The sequence below is a fragment of the Heloderma suspectum genome, chromosome 11 (assembly GCF_057233095.1).
Source record: "Heloderma suspectum isolate Gila_16-S chromosome 11, 16-S_ref, whole genome shotgun sequence".
NCBI lineage: Eukaryota > Metazoa > Chordata > Lepidosauria > Squamata > Helodermatidae > Heloderma > Heloderma suspectum.
The window spans coordinates 5,986,231-6,001,396 of NC_139468.1; the positions used below are offsets into that span (position 1 = coordinate 5,986,231).

At 45.9% G+C, this 15,166-nt stretch overlaps 2 protein-coding genes and 1 long non-coding RNA gene across 10 annotated transcripts in view; 2 read left to right on the forward strand and 1 right to left on the reverse strand.

Moving 5' to 3' along the window:
* The window catches only part of MTMR10 (myotubularin related protein 10), a 53,843-nt gene extending 48,712 nt beyond the window's left edge, over positions 1 to 5,131 (forward strand). Inside the window, exon 16 of the mRNA XM_084816716.1 lies at positions 1,965 to 5,131. Within this exon, the coding sequence (XP_084672842.1) occupies positions 1,965 to 2,564 (600 nt within the window). The 3' untranslated portion in view covers positions 2,565 to 5,131. The remainder of the gene's footprint in view (positions 1 to 1,964) is intronic.
* A 14-nt stretch (positions 5,132 to 5,145) lies between these two features.
* On the forward strand, positions 5,146 to 14,657 carry LOC146336932 (uncharacterized). Its single transcript, XR_014785307.1, has 3 exons — positions 5,146 to 5,215; positions 8,894 to 8,968; positions 14,582 to 14,657. It is a non-coding gene; the product is annotated as an uncharacterized LOC146336932 (long non-coding RNA).
* Positions 8,018 to 15,166, reverse strand: part of FAN1 (FANCD2 and FANCI associated nuclease 1) — a 30,461-nt gene continuing 23,312 nt past the window's right edge. For 3 of the 8 annotated variants that reach the window (XM_084816711.1, XM_084816712.1, XM_084816710.1), the window contains 4 exons: positions 14,591 to 14,694; positions 13,822 to 14,016; positions 12,034 to 12,162; positions 8,018 to 8,650 (listed from right to left, as the gene is read on the reverse strand). In XM_084816711.1, coding sequence (XP_084672837.1) covers positions 8,513 to 8,650; positions 12,034 to 12,162; positions 13,822 to 14,016; positions 14,591 to 14,694 — 566 coding nt within the window. In that variant the 3' untranslated portion in view covers positions 8,018 to 8,512. Of the gene's footprint in view, positions 8,651 to 11,902; positions 12,163 to 12,944; positions 13,580 to 13,821; positions 14,017 to 14,085; positions 14,310 to 14,590; positions 14,695 to 15,166 lie in introns of those variants that run through there. The other 5 variants (XM_084816708.1, XM_084816713.1, XM_084816709.1 and 2 more) reach the window with 5 other exon arrangements.

Below are 15,166 nucleotides of genomic sequence, written 5' to 3' on the forward strand. Positions count from 1 at the left end.
CACACTGATTGGCATAGCAGTGGCCTTTTATGGGTTGGTTCCTGTTGCTTGGGCAGCAGAAACACGCGACTGAAGGCAAGTTCAGGTTTGATCCTGGTTTTGTGATGGGCTGTTTTTATCCTGGTTTTACCGTTTTGTCTTTTTAAGTTTTAAATTTTCCTGTACATCACCCAGAGAACTCTAGACTGGGGTGCTCTAAAAATGTAAGAAATAAACAGAAAAATAGCATCTTCAAGTAATCAAGTAGGGCTATCATGTGAACTCTTCAGCCCTCCAAGCAGGGGGTTTTCTAGTTTGTATTTCCCCCCACCTGCTCCCCATTTTCCAAACACTGTTAGTAGTTTTTAACTTGCCTCCGAGGAAAGAAACACTTGCTTTCTTAATTCCAGTTGGCTTGTGACAGTTTATTCATAAATAGCGAATGAGGGCATCTGTGGGCTGCTAGCCTGATGGCAACCAATGATGGGCCAGGTAGGGGAACCTGCAGCAAGATGCAGGAGAGCTGCACTGGGAAACAGGACTCACAGGTGGCTTCCAAAGGCAGATTGTCCCATGGCTGGGCTGTCTGAAGACATTCGGGAACCTCTGAGCTGAACAGAAGCGTCCTTCGCCGCGTTGCTTCCCATGTGTCCGAGGGCTTTTCTGAGCGACCACTTCCCCATTTATTGTCTACATATTTCTCAGAAACAGTTCTCAAGTCACTGGGGTAATGCAAAATAAGGAAGTTGATATTGTATTGGACCAATTGCTGCTTCAAGTTAACCCAAATCTTCTGCAGGCAGAATAGAAAGGTAGCTAATTTACAGCTATGTAGAGAACGTTCTCTTTATAATGGAGTACATTTTTCCCAAGCGACTACTCACAGTCAGCATTTCAAATGTTGACCTGCAGGAGGTTACATATTTAGATATAATGACCTTCTAGAACACCCTACTGGTCAAGGTCAGCTCCCTTCTGACCTTCCCCCTCAACACAGGTTGGGAACAGGGCTAGAGTGCATGCCCGTGTCCCCTCCTCACATTACCCCTTGTGTGAGCAGGCTCAGCTCCTGCATAGGGTTACCATGGATGCGTGGGTGTCGGGGAACATTTAGCCCATCAACTGGAAGTAACTAGAATTCTTGCATGAATAATCATTCTCCTCCCCTGTATAGCCAGGAATGAGCCACTCTTTCATTCTGCCTAATGACGCGCTTACTGTAGGTGAAGGCTTCTACATGCCTCTGCTGACAGGAAGTTGTGGCTTTGTCTGTCCTTGTTCTCACGTTGGCCCCAGAGGTATGAATACTCCCAGGGTGTGGAACTCACCGCAAGGGAGGCTCAGTTCACTCTGTCTCTGCTGTCCTTTGGCTGGGGGGCAAAGACCTCTTTATTCAAGCAGGCCTTTGGCATGTAAGTGGGTCTGTCGGGTTGGATGCTATCTTTATTGTTATTCCTGTGTTTTGGTTCTCTTTTAATGCATTGTTTTATTATTGTAAGCTGCCTTGAATGGCTTTTTTCTTGGTAGAAAGACAGGGTACAAATTAATCAATGTCTGTACAAGGTTATATTGGAAAACGCCTCCAACTCCTGTGGTCACCCTTTGTAGATTGACAGCAAACAAAAGGAAGTACCAATTCATACAACAGACATGTATGGGTTTCATTGCCAAAAGATGTGCTGATGGCTTAAGGCATCTGACAAATTCATGGGGAGGTAGAAGTCTTTCAGTGGTGATAAGCCACACGAAACCTCCATGTTCAGGGGTATACTGCCTCCGAGGACCAGAACTCTTGACTGTGTGACTGGACTAGGCGACTGTTTATCTGATCCGGCAGGGCTTTTAGTGTGGCTGCATTAATAGTACCTGAGTGCTTCCTTGCTGGGGGTGGGGGGAAGTGGGAATTGAATGTAAACTGAAGCTCTGTAGTGACCAAGTTGAATCTGGTGGAAAACTGAACATATTTTATAACTTTTGCCTCCCAGAAGAACTACAGTTCAACACTCAGAGGCCTCCCACCATCCCTAAAGAACGGAATAATCAGTGAGCAAGACTTTCTTCCAAGAAGAAATTCCCTAATACTAAAACTGAAACCAGACTTCCTTCATCACACGGACAACACCACCAGTGGCACGGAGCAATATTTTAGAGAGTGGTTTTCCAAACCAGTTGACCTGCATGGCGTAATCCTACCCCGTCTCTCTGGAACACAAATCAAGCTCTGGAAACTCTGCTACTTCCGCTGGGTCCCCGAGGCCCAGATCAACAGCGGGGGGTTCATTACAGTTTTCCATAAAATGTCTTTGTTGGCAGATGAAATAGATGCACTGAACCGGAGTCTACGGCAACACAACAGCAGTCCGCCTTTGCTAGCTCACATTTCTGAACTGGAGCAAAGCCGGATGTACTTTAGAGCAAACGGGATCAATGACGTTTCTGCCACCCCAGAGTTCCTCTCTTCCTCTTTCCCGTTTTCACCTGTAGGGAACCTTTGCCGACGAAGCATTCTGGGGACACCACTGAGCAAATTCTTAAGTGGTGCCAAAATCTGGTTGTCCACAGAGACGCTTGCCAATGAAGACTGATGTCTTTAGACTGATGAGGGAGTGAAGGAGAAGAGACTAACGCGTCGTCTTTACGCAACACTGCTAATCAGCCCCGGAAGCTGTAATAACTTGATATACAAAAGTTACCAATTTTTTGCACAAAATATTTAAAAGCAAGCACATCATGCTTTGAAATCGCACAACTGTTTTTGTTTTCTGCTGCTCTATAGTTGACCATCTTGTCTTGTTTTCAACCGTTCTTACTGCTTTCTAAATCTGGCTTGTTGCATAAGGCACATACTGTTTGAGGTTGATTTCTCCCCCATCACCATCAAAGGTTTGGGGTCTAATCATGTTTTGTTTGTGTTACGCTCCTCTTCCCAGTTGCTGACTGAAGCAAATTTCTTGTCAGCTTGGGCAGATTGATAGATGAAGACAGACATCAAAGGAAAAAAATAGATCACAGGGTCAGATTTGATTGTGATTACTGGTGCAAATACAAGAGCAATATTTTTTTTGTCAAGTCACAAATTTATGGCATAACTCGGCTAAGGGCAAGCAGTTTAAGCTCCTGTCGATTTCAGTGGTACTTTTAACGTATCTCTCCCATTGAAATACATTAGATTGCTTAGCTTGATCAGCCTAGTTTATGAACATCGTGGGCATGATCTGGCTTAACCTGCGAGTCTGTTTTTCCTCATCAACTCTACCCAGCACCTGAGGCTGCTGTTTAGTTTATAAAATCTACCTAAAACAATCTGCCTATAGGGCAGCATGTGCCGTCAGCGGGTTGGTGCTGATGTAACTGCTGATAGTCTCTTAACTGGGATTAGAACTGGGAGTGAGCTGCAGGAACATGCACTCTCTACTTTCCTCCTCTCGTGAGTAAATTCTCCCTCTTACTCTACGATTAAGGCATACCTGTGGTACCAGTGTTAACCGTGTCAGGGCTCCCCAAGATTCCCCTTAACCCATGGCCTGAAACTGTGGCTTCAGAACCTAGATTAAAGAGAATCCTGGGTAGGTTTAACTGTAATTAAAGTGGAACAGGGAATTAGCTGCCAAGACTGGCTCTAGATCGCTTAACTGCAGATTCAAGCTGTTGCATCTGTACAATCCCAAAACAGCCTTTGTTGGCAATTGCCTTAAAAATGCCTTTTCTTGCATTGAAATAAGTTTTTTTTAATCTCTTCATCATGGAATTCAGTTACTCTTATGTGGTAAGCTAATATTCTACCCATTAGTATAACCCATTTTCGGAGTCTCATTCATATAGCAATTTCTGGAAGCTACCAAAAGCCATTTTCCTCTGAGCAGGGAAAGCAACTTTAATGACACAATATGCTGCATATAATTAACTGTGAACAGGCACTGAATTTTAGGAGGATCTCCTTTAAACGGCCAAAATCGAGATTGCTGTACAATCTCCCGCAAGGAAAACATTCTTGCACATATTTAACATTTGGGGGGTAAACTTTTGGTGTTCATGGAGTGTTGTCAATTCTTCTGTGGCCAAAATCAAGATAGCATACTCTGACTCCAGGATGCTTGGGATAATGGCGCAGGGAATCTTCTTTAGCTAAAGGCTGTGATACTATGTTGGTACTGGGGGCTTTACGCCCAAGCCCTTGATAGACTGGGTTACTTATGCATGTCACACATGTGGCCAGAGCAGATGTATAAAATCTTTAAAAGATGAGCCAAGATTCTATAGTGAGTAGCTGGCTTATGTGTGTAGCATATGATGGCAGTCTGTAGCCAGTTTTGTAACATGTACCTGTGCTCAGGAGATGACTTACTTTTACACAAATTCAGCTCCACCAGTAGGGAATAATTCCCCTCTCCCCCTGACCTTTCAGCTGCTTCCTATTCTGACCCTGACAACATGCACACAACAGCCAAGCAAAAGGCAGCAATTCTGCTGACCAGCTGTTTGGATGAGGTTATAAATCCAGACTGACTCATCCCCTGCTGATCAGAATGCTCCCATTTTTATCAGACTGTGTGTGTATGTGGATTATCCTGGGGAGAGGTGCACACACTGCCATTTGCAGCATGTCTCACTCCCCAGTCAGCACCTGCCGCCCCTAGCTGGATTGGGCCGTCTGTGTAAAATACCATGTGAAAACTCTTCTCTCCTCCATTTCCATTGTAGGCCCTGGCGCCTCCAGCCCTCAGAGTGCAAACTGGAAACTTCCCAGGGCTGGTGGGTGGATTTGGTGTGATCAGTCATCAGCATTAACCACATGTCTAAGGCATTTCTCCTGTCAAGTTTAGTGTCTTGTTGGAAGGAACAAAGTTTTGTTCCCTTGTGTTAAATTTCAGATGTTTCCTGTCTGTCTGTCTTTAACCAGGTCATAGATTTTATCAAGGTGACTTTTTTTTTAATGATTCTCTACTTATGCCTAATAGTCTTAACTACATTTCAGATGTACCAAATTTTGCTAATGAACTGAAAGTTGAATGAATATATTTTGCAAGAGTTACTAGGTAAGATATTTTAACTTTTGAGACATGTATGGTGTTATATGCCTGAACAAAGGCCTTCCCTTTACAGAAGTCTTTTTAAGTAATTGTGCATTTTTGTAGCTTGTGACCTTTTTTATCCTTTTGTTGTTACAGAACTTTGCCTTTAAGAATAGCTGCCTATAAACTGTCCTTACCAAATGGAACAGAACAATTAAGCAAAGGTACCAGCTTAACTCCAGCCTAAAAGTGCCCGTGACTACCCTAAGTGAAACAGACTTGGCAGTAAAGAAGCCTCATTAATTTATTGTTAAGCATGCCAAGTAGGAGAGCCTGAGATTTTGGGATGTGGGCATGTGATATTGGTTGGGAGTTTCTATAATACAGGGGTGTGCAACTTGTGGCCCTCTAGGTATTTTGGCCTACAACTCCCAGCAGCCTGAGCCAACATTGCCAGTGGTGGGGAGTTGTAGGCCAAAACATCCGAAGGCCCACAAGTTGCCCAGCCCTGCCTACTGTAACACAACCCGTGATGAAATGCCATCTTTAAGGGAAGTACTATGGTCAGACATTGGAGGGTAGTTAACTGCAGGCAGTGGAGAGGGTGAACATTCCTCTCCCAAGGGGAGCCATGTTCTCCTTGCTGGGGGTTTTTTTTTTTTACAGTGCCCTCTAATCACACAGTTAGGCAGAATTGCAGCCCCACCCACTCCTCTCCCTGTCATATGTATAGTTTTACTGAAGCAGGATGGTGGTGCTGGAGGCTCCCCATATTTCTCAATGCAGTGGGAGGCCAGTGTGGGAAGAGGCAGCATCCAACTTGGCTTGGTCTGGCATTGGCAGATGAGCCCTTCTGAGTAGGGAACACACGTTAAACCTTTACAAAACTCCGGGAGGTCAATGCAGCTTCTCCCTCTGGATGTTTTGAGGCAAAATCCTTGATTCAGGAAATTCAGGCACAGCTGCTTAAAAAGGGCAATGAACTGCCTTACTGTCAGACTTCCACAGAAGTCTGCATAGCCAGCAAACCCCCCCCCACACACACACACACAAAACCCCCCACCTTTCCCCCATCCCCTATATGCAGAAGTCTGGGCACAATCTATTCTTAAAGCCAGGTACTTTTCACCTTTTGAGTTTTTTTTGTAAGTGTAGAAAACGATAGAAGCTTATTTTTGTACCTTTTCTCCTTCATAGCAACAGGCACTGCTTGGGTTGCTTAGGAGGGCTGCAGTTACTAAATTACCTTTTTAAAAAAATGGTTAAATGTGTGGCAGCTTCCCCAACCTGGTGCCCTCCAGCTGTGTTGGACTGCAGCTCCCAGCATGCATGCTGGGAGCTGCAGTGCAATACAGCTGGAGGGCACCAGGTTGGAGAAGGCTGAGGATGGAGTTGCTAGTGGATGTGGTCCAGTAGAGATCAATGCCTTTTAGCTGCTGCAGCGTGGATGTTGACTGTTACGTAATTTATCATGGAAGTGCAATTATATTTAACCCCTCGTGCAGGCCATGAACCAAAGAAACGCCACTTAAAAGTGTGCGTTTCACAACAGCAGAAGGTATCCCAGTTCAATACTGCTCGTTTCTGTGGTTTTTCTTAATTTCTGGTGGTTAAATCTCCAAAGAAAACGTATGCGTTGAAAGCCAAACATGTCTGACCTTATTTAAGGAAAGGGTGAAGCCATTAATCAGGGAAGTGGCATTCTCCACATCTTGCATCAGGTGGGACTCCTATGGAATTGGGCAGGGAGAAGAACACTTTTCTTTTGCAATGGAATCAAAAGCCTTGATACCTACCAATGCCTTACTAGAGCAAAGTAGAGCTGACAGGGACACATACAGCCCCTGGCACTGTTGTGAATGTGAAGTAAAATCAGGCTTAATAAAAACAAACCTTTCCACTTCCATTTCTGTGTGGAACTTTTTCTATCACATTCTGACTGGGTGTGGAGGCAGCACGTAGCTTGAATAGCACTCTCTGTGCATCGGTACCATGTAACCATAAGAGAACAGGAAGATTAGAATCTTTGCATCACTGTACATACAGGTCAACATGCACAAAACTGGGTTTTAAAAACATGCTGTTTCTGCTTTTGAGAATATGAAATGACACTTCAGCTTGAACACACTTCTGTAATAAGCCTGGTTAATCACCTAGCTGAGAAGTCCCATGAGATACAGGACACAAACTTCCCCTATAGGGAAGGAGGATAAACCTGCATTCCTTCCACTGGAAGGAGAACAGCAGTTCCTGCTATGCAATAGTGAGTATGGGAAGATGGGCTCCATGTCACTCTGCCCCACTTGCCGCCTGTCTGTGAAGAAAAAAGACCGAAGCAACTGCCATGGAAGGGAAGATGCCTGCCTCGCCTATTGCCGCATTGGCTTAACGCGGAATAGTATTCAAAGATGACTTCACACAAAACAGTGGCGAAGCAGCACCGCTGGCAGCCCCTGCCACCCCAGAGGAGAGCGCTTTTCAAAGCAAAAGGGGAGAACCCCACTTGGAACCACCTAGGCTTATCTTAAAGCTAAATGGTCAAATACTGCCTTGGTGGTTTTTATGAAGCACAGTATAAAGATAACTAATTAAAGTGAAGGCCAATAAAAATAATCTGCTCAAAAACAAGATTAGCTACTCTCAAAGGCAGCCTTGGAAGAGATGTTTTGACCTGTATTTAAGACAGCACCAGGAAGGGGGGGGGGGGGATCTACAAACATCTCGGTAGAGGATGTTCCAATTCACTGGGACCACAACGAAGGCCAATTAGCAGGGAAGACTCCTACGAAGAGGAACCATTCCCTGAGATGAACAGGGTCCAGGATGGTTTGAAGTTGCAAGGTCAAACCCAGCACTCCAAATTGGGTCCAGAAGTTTTAAAACAAGCCACAATAAATATGCCAAGTGAGGTCTATCAATAGGTATTTTGCACCAGGTAGAGTTTATGCACTGTTTTCAGAGGCAACCTTCCCACAAGGGCACTGCAGTAACCCAATCTGCAAAACACTACAGCGTGAAACAGTGGTGACTCGACAATTTAGCTGTGCCCAGCTACAAGCTTGCTTTTTATTGGACTGCTAAAGGTGAGAATCCATCATTATTGCCTGCAGCTCCTATGTAACAAAAGAAGAGGGCGCTTTACCCCACCACAGTTAACCTGAGGTCCATTCCTATAGATATATAATTTCAGGTTAACTGTGGTGGGGTCATATACAGCCAAGCATAGAAAGCTGCTCTGTCCACAAGATTTCAGCTTCTTAAAAGTAATGAAATGCTATAAACCTTTAATTGACCCAATATAGGGAATTCCCATTACAGTGAAAATTTAACCACGTACTTTCCCAAAACACCATCTGAGAACGTTTCTTTTTAGCAGGTGCATGCACAAAAAAGACTGGGTGGTATTAAGGATATTTTGAAAATATTCCTCCTGGGAGGAAAAGCAAAAAGAAAGCCCAGAGGAATGTCAACAATTTATTGAGTTACCCTGGCCATGAGGCCAGCTGCCACAATAGATTCACTCAGCTCAGGCGTTTGCTTTTAGATCCAATTGCAACCACATGGCAGACTTCAACTGCTGCACCCAGCTTCTGCAACTCAGCCAGCCATATCACCTGCTTGTGAGAGAGGCGATCATTGGGGCCTTTGACTTCCACCAGCTGAAATTTTGATTTAGCAGAGGGGAGGGGGAGGGGGAGAGAGAGAGAATGTGTCATTCACATTTCTAAACAGGTTTCAAAAGCCTTAGAAAAAGAGGACTCCGGGCATAGCTGTATTTAGAAAAACTTGCACCAGAAAAATATGAATTCAGCAGTTTGAATACATCATAAATAATTTCTCTGAAGTTTTTTCAGTTTGTCATGATGCTGGTTAACCTTTACTCATGTGCCTTTCTATTACAGAGACCCCTCAAGGTGGCTAAAGAAAGGAAAACAAAAAAACCAACCCATACATCAAAGCACAACATACGTAGCCATGTAAGCAAGTCAGCCTATGCTTTCCTACCAAGCACACCCCTAAATAACTGTTCCTTCACAGCTTTCTGGAAAGCAAGCAGGAAACGGAGCCAGCTGGCACTCCGAGAGCATGTGCCACAGCTGTGGTGCCACAAGCAGAACAGCCCTATCTCTGTTGCTGTCTGCTGCATTTCAGGTGGCAGGTGGACACAGAACAGAGCCTCAGACATTGCTCAGAGCACCAGGGAGGTGAGAGGAGATGCCCTTTCCCCTGTCCTGACCCCAGACATCTTAAGAGTTTTAAAAGGCCTTATGTAAGAACAAAAGTCTTCCATCAGCCCTCTGAGTCCTGAGATTTCATCAAGTGTTGCCCACACACTTTCCAAGGTATCTTTGGGTTAAGGAACAGCAGCTTATAAATGCTCAGATTTTGCATCCAGTAACTTATTAGCCAAGTTCACATTTAATGATAACCCCTGGGTTGTCAGGGCCATGCGTGACATGCTGCCTCCCATCTGCTCACTGCTTCCTCCTTGCCTCTGGCTTAGCAAACAACCCAGGAATACCACTGACATCTCAGCCTGGCACTCTGGATTGTTCAGGGAGAAACAACCAGAATTTTAATCCAACAACAAACCATGGGTTAAAACTCTAGGATGCTTCTCCCTCAACAACCCAGAGTGCTGGGTATGGACATCACAGCAAACAACCCAGAAATGTGGTGTCCCTGGGTCATTTGCTAAACCAGATGTGAAGCGGAAGTGGCGAACGAGCAAGAGGCTGCCTCTTGCTCGCTCCCAATCAACCATGGGTTCATTAAGCCATGGGTGGTCGTTCTGCATGAACTGGGTTGAACCGGGTTAACTAACACAGAGCCCTGAGCTTAGTCCAGTGCCTGCACCCCATACCCCACACACTGCCTCCAGCCTCTGCTGGAGATAATTAACTTAGACACCCCATGGCTGACTTCTAGGATTTTTGCTGCGAGTGCAAAATCACAGCTAGAGCCAGGCTGGGAAACTTGTAGAGCAGGCCGATGGTTATCTGGCTTGCAGAGGAGTTTGTGCCATTAACTCAGTGAAAGCTGCACTTCTCCCACTTGGTCAGGCTCTGGCAGGAGCTTGCTCATGACAGGTTGCTGGCTCCCATCCCGGTTCCCAACCCATAAATTGTGCTGGAAGTGAAACCATCGCAGCAAAACAATGCAAGCAGGGTGGTCTGTGGGTTCCAACCAGAGGAAAACAGCATAGTGCCTCCTACAAAGGCTTTTTAATAGAAAACTTCCCGTTAGAAGGCTTGTTTTGACGTAACCTTTCGTGGGCATCACCCATAGGAAAATATGATCGCATGAACAGAGCTGGGTAATAGCATAATTCCATGGCAATGCAGAGAAAATGTATAAAAGATGGGAATGGATGCACAATTCAGCTACATGACGCACACCACTTTCCTTTTTGAAGAGAAAGTTGCTAGTCCTTATAAGTGTGAAAATCTAAAATAGGACTGAAGGTGTGTAGGCGGCACAGGGTAGAAATAGGGGTGTGTGCCTTGAGTAACTCTTGTCCTTCGTACATAAACAGAACAAAGCAAAATAAGTGTGCACGCTTCAAAATCAGCAAGCATTAAGCAAGTTGCAAAATGCAGCCTTTCCTGGTGCAGAATGTTTTGGGGAGATCAGGCACGATGGGAAGGGAGGGGTTTTTTTTGCAAGATTTCAGTACCCCTGTACTCATGGAACTAGCACAGGAATGACTGCATTCATCCATTCCATCTATTCCGTTTATACTCTCTCTAATGGCCACAAAATCCCTGCAGTGTGTCTTACAACAACACAAGGCAACACTCAAGACAATCCAGTACATAACAAAAACTTTAAAACAATACAGAAATAACCACAAACAGGCTCAAACAGCCAGGAGAAAACAGAGGAAGCGTCTTTATACAGAAGTAAGACCTTCGTCCAGGCAGCTCAGTATTGCCCACAGTGACTAGCACCAGGGTCTCAAGCCAACATCTCTCTCAGCCTTGCCTGGAGATGCTGGGGATTGAACCTGGCACCTTCTGCATGCAAAGCAAGGTCGCTACCGGATGTCTGATAGTCACCAGGGGATCCCACATGGCGAGCCTCTGCAGGGAGGGAGTGCAACAACTCGGGGGCAATCACTGAGACGGCACTGCCCTACCCTAGCGCTGGCCTGTGTCTCACATTTAGAAAGGAGTCACTGCTTGCGCTAAGTCAGCTTCCCTTAGGCGAAGCACAGCCTGGCTGCGGCACCCTCTGGAACCTTCCCCACCTCTGGCATGAGGAGGATGCCCGGAGCCCAAGAGAGCGATGGGAGAAGCAGGGATGTTCGCACTCCCGGAGAGTCACTGAACTCCCCTTTGACGTTCAGTTCGCCTCGCTCCCGTTTTCAACCTTTTTTTCTGTTCATTCGAACAGGGAAAGTGTGCATTTCTGTGCACATTTTTCAAAAGGGCACACTTCTCCCCTTTGACTAAACCATGAAAATGCATATTTCTTGAAGATGCGCGTTTTAAAGGGTGTATTTTTAATGTGATTACAAGTCTGGGAATGTGCAAGCTTTTTTGGAAAAATGCGCTCACATCCAGGGTTGCAAATGGGGTAAGTTCTGATGATTTGCAAGCAGAAATGAAATTCCTGTACATCCCTACCCTAGGCAGAGATGTTGCGGCACCACGTCCAAATGAAAACGTTTCCAGCATTAAACTCTGGGAGGGGCTGTGGCTCAGTGGTAGAGCACCTGCCTTGCATGTAGAAGGTCCCGGGTTCAATCCCCAGCTTCTCCAGGGAGGGCTGGAAAAACTCCTGCCTGAAACCCTGGAGAGCCATGGCTGCCAGTCAGTGTCGGCAGTACTGGGCTAGATGGACTGAGGGCGTGACTCGGGATAAAGCAGCTTCCTATATTCTACTTAGGGTTAATCTATAAATATGGCTGCAGAGAGGGGCATTTTGTCTGGCTGCACCTTTTCGCCCTCAGACTGAAGAATGGAATTGTCCCCTATTTCCTAAGTCACATCACCAAGCTATACAGTCTGCAACTTCCACAACACAGCTGGGAACGTACCTTAAACTGGCGGTCTTCGGTTCTCCAGACGACAAGATCGGGGAGGCCACCCCTGCAGTGGCGCAGATCTTTGGAGAGCCGCCGACAAACTCCGCTCAGAAAAGGACCTCCAAAGCAAGATGCCAGGCTCTGCAGAAATCAAGCCCATTTCTCTTTCTCCCAAATAGCATTTCCAAGCATAGTCAAAATCAGATTCATTGGTTCTACGCCTCCATGTTGCTCTTCAGCCAACCGTGCCTGCAAGGTCTAGAAGGGAGCCCCCAGCCTGCTCTGCAAAATTAACTTTATGCCCCGGGAGTTTCCAGGCATTTTCTCCCCGTTTCTCCTCCTGTTGAAGGCTGGCTGAGGAATGTCCCGGACTATCGCTCACATTACCATTGTGTCTGCAGCACAAGGAAGCCCAGTGAGTGAGCCGCCGTCAAAACCTTGTTTGTGCTTTCCTGAATTTGTGGAGGACAGGCTAGTGTTCTTTCTAAACAAGTAAATTAATAAATCCAGAGGTATGTTTTCCAATGTTTGCCTCGCCGCCTTCTCAGGCCTTAAAAGTGCGCAAGTTAAGGGTGCAAATGGATTTTAAAACTTGTAACTGATTAATCATGCAAGTGGCAAATAAAGCTGTAACCTTAAATAAATTAATTTAGATTTAATTCACTATGAAAGCACCCCCGATGAGTCTGGCAACACATCTTTAAAAATATATATATTTAACATAAGTACTCATAAATACTGCAGACGGCAGCGCTGCTTTAGGACAGCCATGCCTGCCCCCTTCACCCTCGCGCAGAACGGAGCGCCTCCTCTAAGATGGCTGCTGCTGCAACAAACGCAGCACCGTACACACACCGCCTAAAAACAACTTTCAAGAAGCAGTACACATTTCTGTTTTAGTCCTATGCAAATGCATGTTGTTTCAATCAAGCGGGTTTTAATTGACTGATATTTCTTTAATCATGATTCAGTCCTAGTTGTAAGAAATTCACATATTGATTCCATAAAGGTACACACTGATAAATCTTCTATATATCCATAATGTTACATTAATATGTATTTGCTGAAATACACTGGTGCAAACTTTAATGCAGCAGTGAAGAACCTCTGCCCTTCCAGATGATGTTGGACTACAGCTCCCAGCATCCCTGACTATTGGCCCTCCTGGAGAGAGCTGACAGGAACTGGAACCCAACACCATCTGGAGGGCCTCAGGTTCCATGCCCCGGTTCTGACACTAGGTAGTGGTTTAGAATAACCCCAAGGCAACCCTTTCCATGTCATAACTGCTGACTGCGGTCTCTTGCGGTTTTTTCTAGCCTGAGGCTCTATCTGATAAGAGCAATTCAGATAAGCATTCTCTGGAAGCCAGTGCGTGGTGTAGTTGTCAGTGTTGGACTGGGAGCCGGGAGATCTGGGTTCTCGTCCCCACTCGGCCATGGAAGCTCACGGGGTGACTTTGGGCCAGTCACAGACTCTCAGCCCAACCTACCTCACAGGGTTGTTGTTGTGAGGCTAAAATGGAGAGGAGGAGGATAATGTAAGCTGACTTGGGTTCCTTGCAAGAGGAAAAAAGGCAGGATATAAATGCAATAAATAAATAAATATGCCTTCAATACCAAATTTGAAACTAAACTCTAGAATGGGCATTAAACATGAAGTTAACCCCCCTGCCCCAATAACAATGTTCTAAGAGACTCACCCCTACCATGATCACCTCCCCTTCACCAACCTGTCGGACCAAGTGCATGCAAGAGAGAACCGGCCCCACAGCTCAGTTCAGAGGGCTCTGGCTCTTACCTGCGCCTGCTGGAGGGAAGAGAACCGGTCCCAGCTGATGAGCGCGGCTGCTTTGCCCTGCTGGGCATTCCACACCTCACCAATCCATTCCTGCAGGGCCTTGGGCGATGCATCATGCAACGACTGCAGCCTGGACTCTATGGCCTCCCGCCGGTTCTCGTAAAAGCTATCTGTGTACAAATCCAGGGGGGAGGTCTGCCAGGGGTTGAGGGGGGAGTGATCAGTAGGGCAGCCCATTCGCTAACATTCTGGCACTCTACGTGCCAGCAAGAGCTTGGTGAGAGGGTGCGTTGTACAATAAAAGGCGAGTCCTCGGCTACTGACTTCACCTTCCCTGTTGGCTAGAACCCAGCTGATGGGAGGATCTCAAATCTTCAGCTTTGTTACTCGGTAGCTCCCCTTCTCCAGCTGTGGCCATGCAGCTGTGTGGCCTGAGACCAGGCCAGCCTGGAGCTTTGCTCTCTAAGGGGACACAGAAGGAATTACTCCTGGAATGGGATTGGGAACAGTGTCAGTTGTGGTGATAAGAGTATGAGACATGTACTCAAGAAAGCCAAGTTCAACCTCTGACTCAGCCATGAAACTCACAGGGGGCCCTTAAAAAGAAAGGAAGTCTACCCAGGAACATAGAAAGCTGCCTTACACCGAGTCAGACCATCTAACCCAGTCTTGTCAACCCTGACTAGCAGCAATAGCTCTACAGGGTTTCGGGCGGTGCTGTACCACTGAGCTCCAGCCCTCTCTCCCTGTACAAATACAGGAAGCATACCTGGTAAGGATTCCTGAAGACATCAGGGACACCATCCATGAAAAGGATTTCCCACATGAGGAGGCTGTAGAGTGTGCTGAATGTAGATCCTTCACCATGGATCCCTGAGGAGTGCCAGCCACAAGCAAGTAAGCCATGTCAGAGTTTTCAAAATTCTAACAAGGAACAGCAACCCATGATTGCCACTGATCACGGACACAGAGGTGTGTTTGGTATACCAGACAATGAATTGTTTGAAAATAAGTATGATTTTCCAGTCTTCTTAGTGATCAGATTTTAAAGCAAAATGCCTTTATGCCTTGAAATTGGCGTATCTACAAACATTTGTAGCCCCAAACTGTCTTAAAAACACCACCATATTTTCTGATTTCTTGGAGGGGGAGGGGTTGAATTGACCCCCTGAAGAAGTAATGAAATTGACCCAGCAGTAGATACAGAAGAGAAAGAAGTTACTTGTTGTTCATGCAAACCAAACATTAATTTATGGAATTTGCTGCCAATGGATGTGGCAATAGCCACAGGCTTAGATGGGGAGTAGCCAGTTGCATAGATGAGAGAGGCCTATCAATGCTTCTT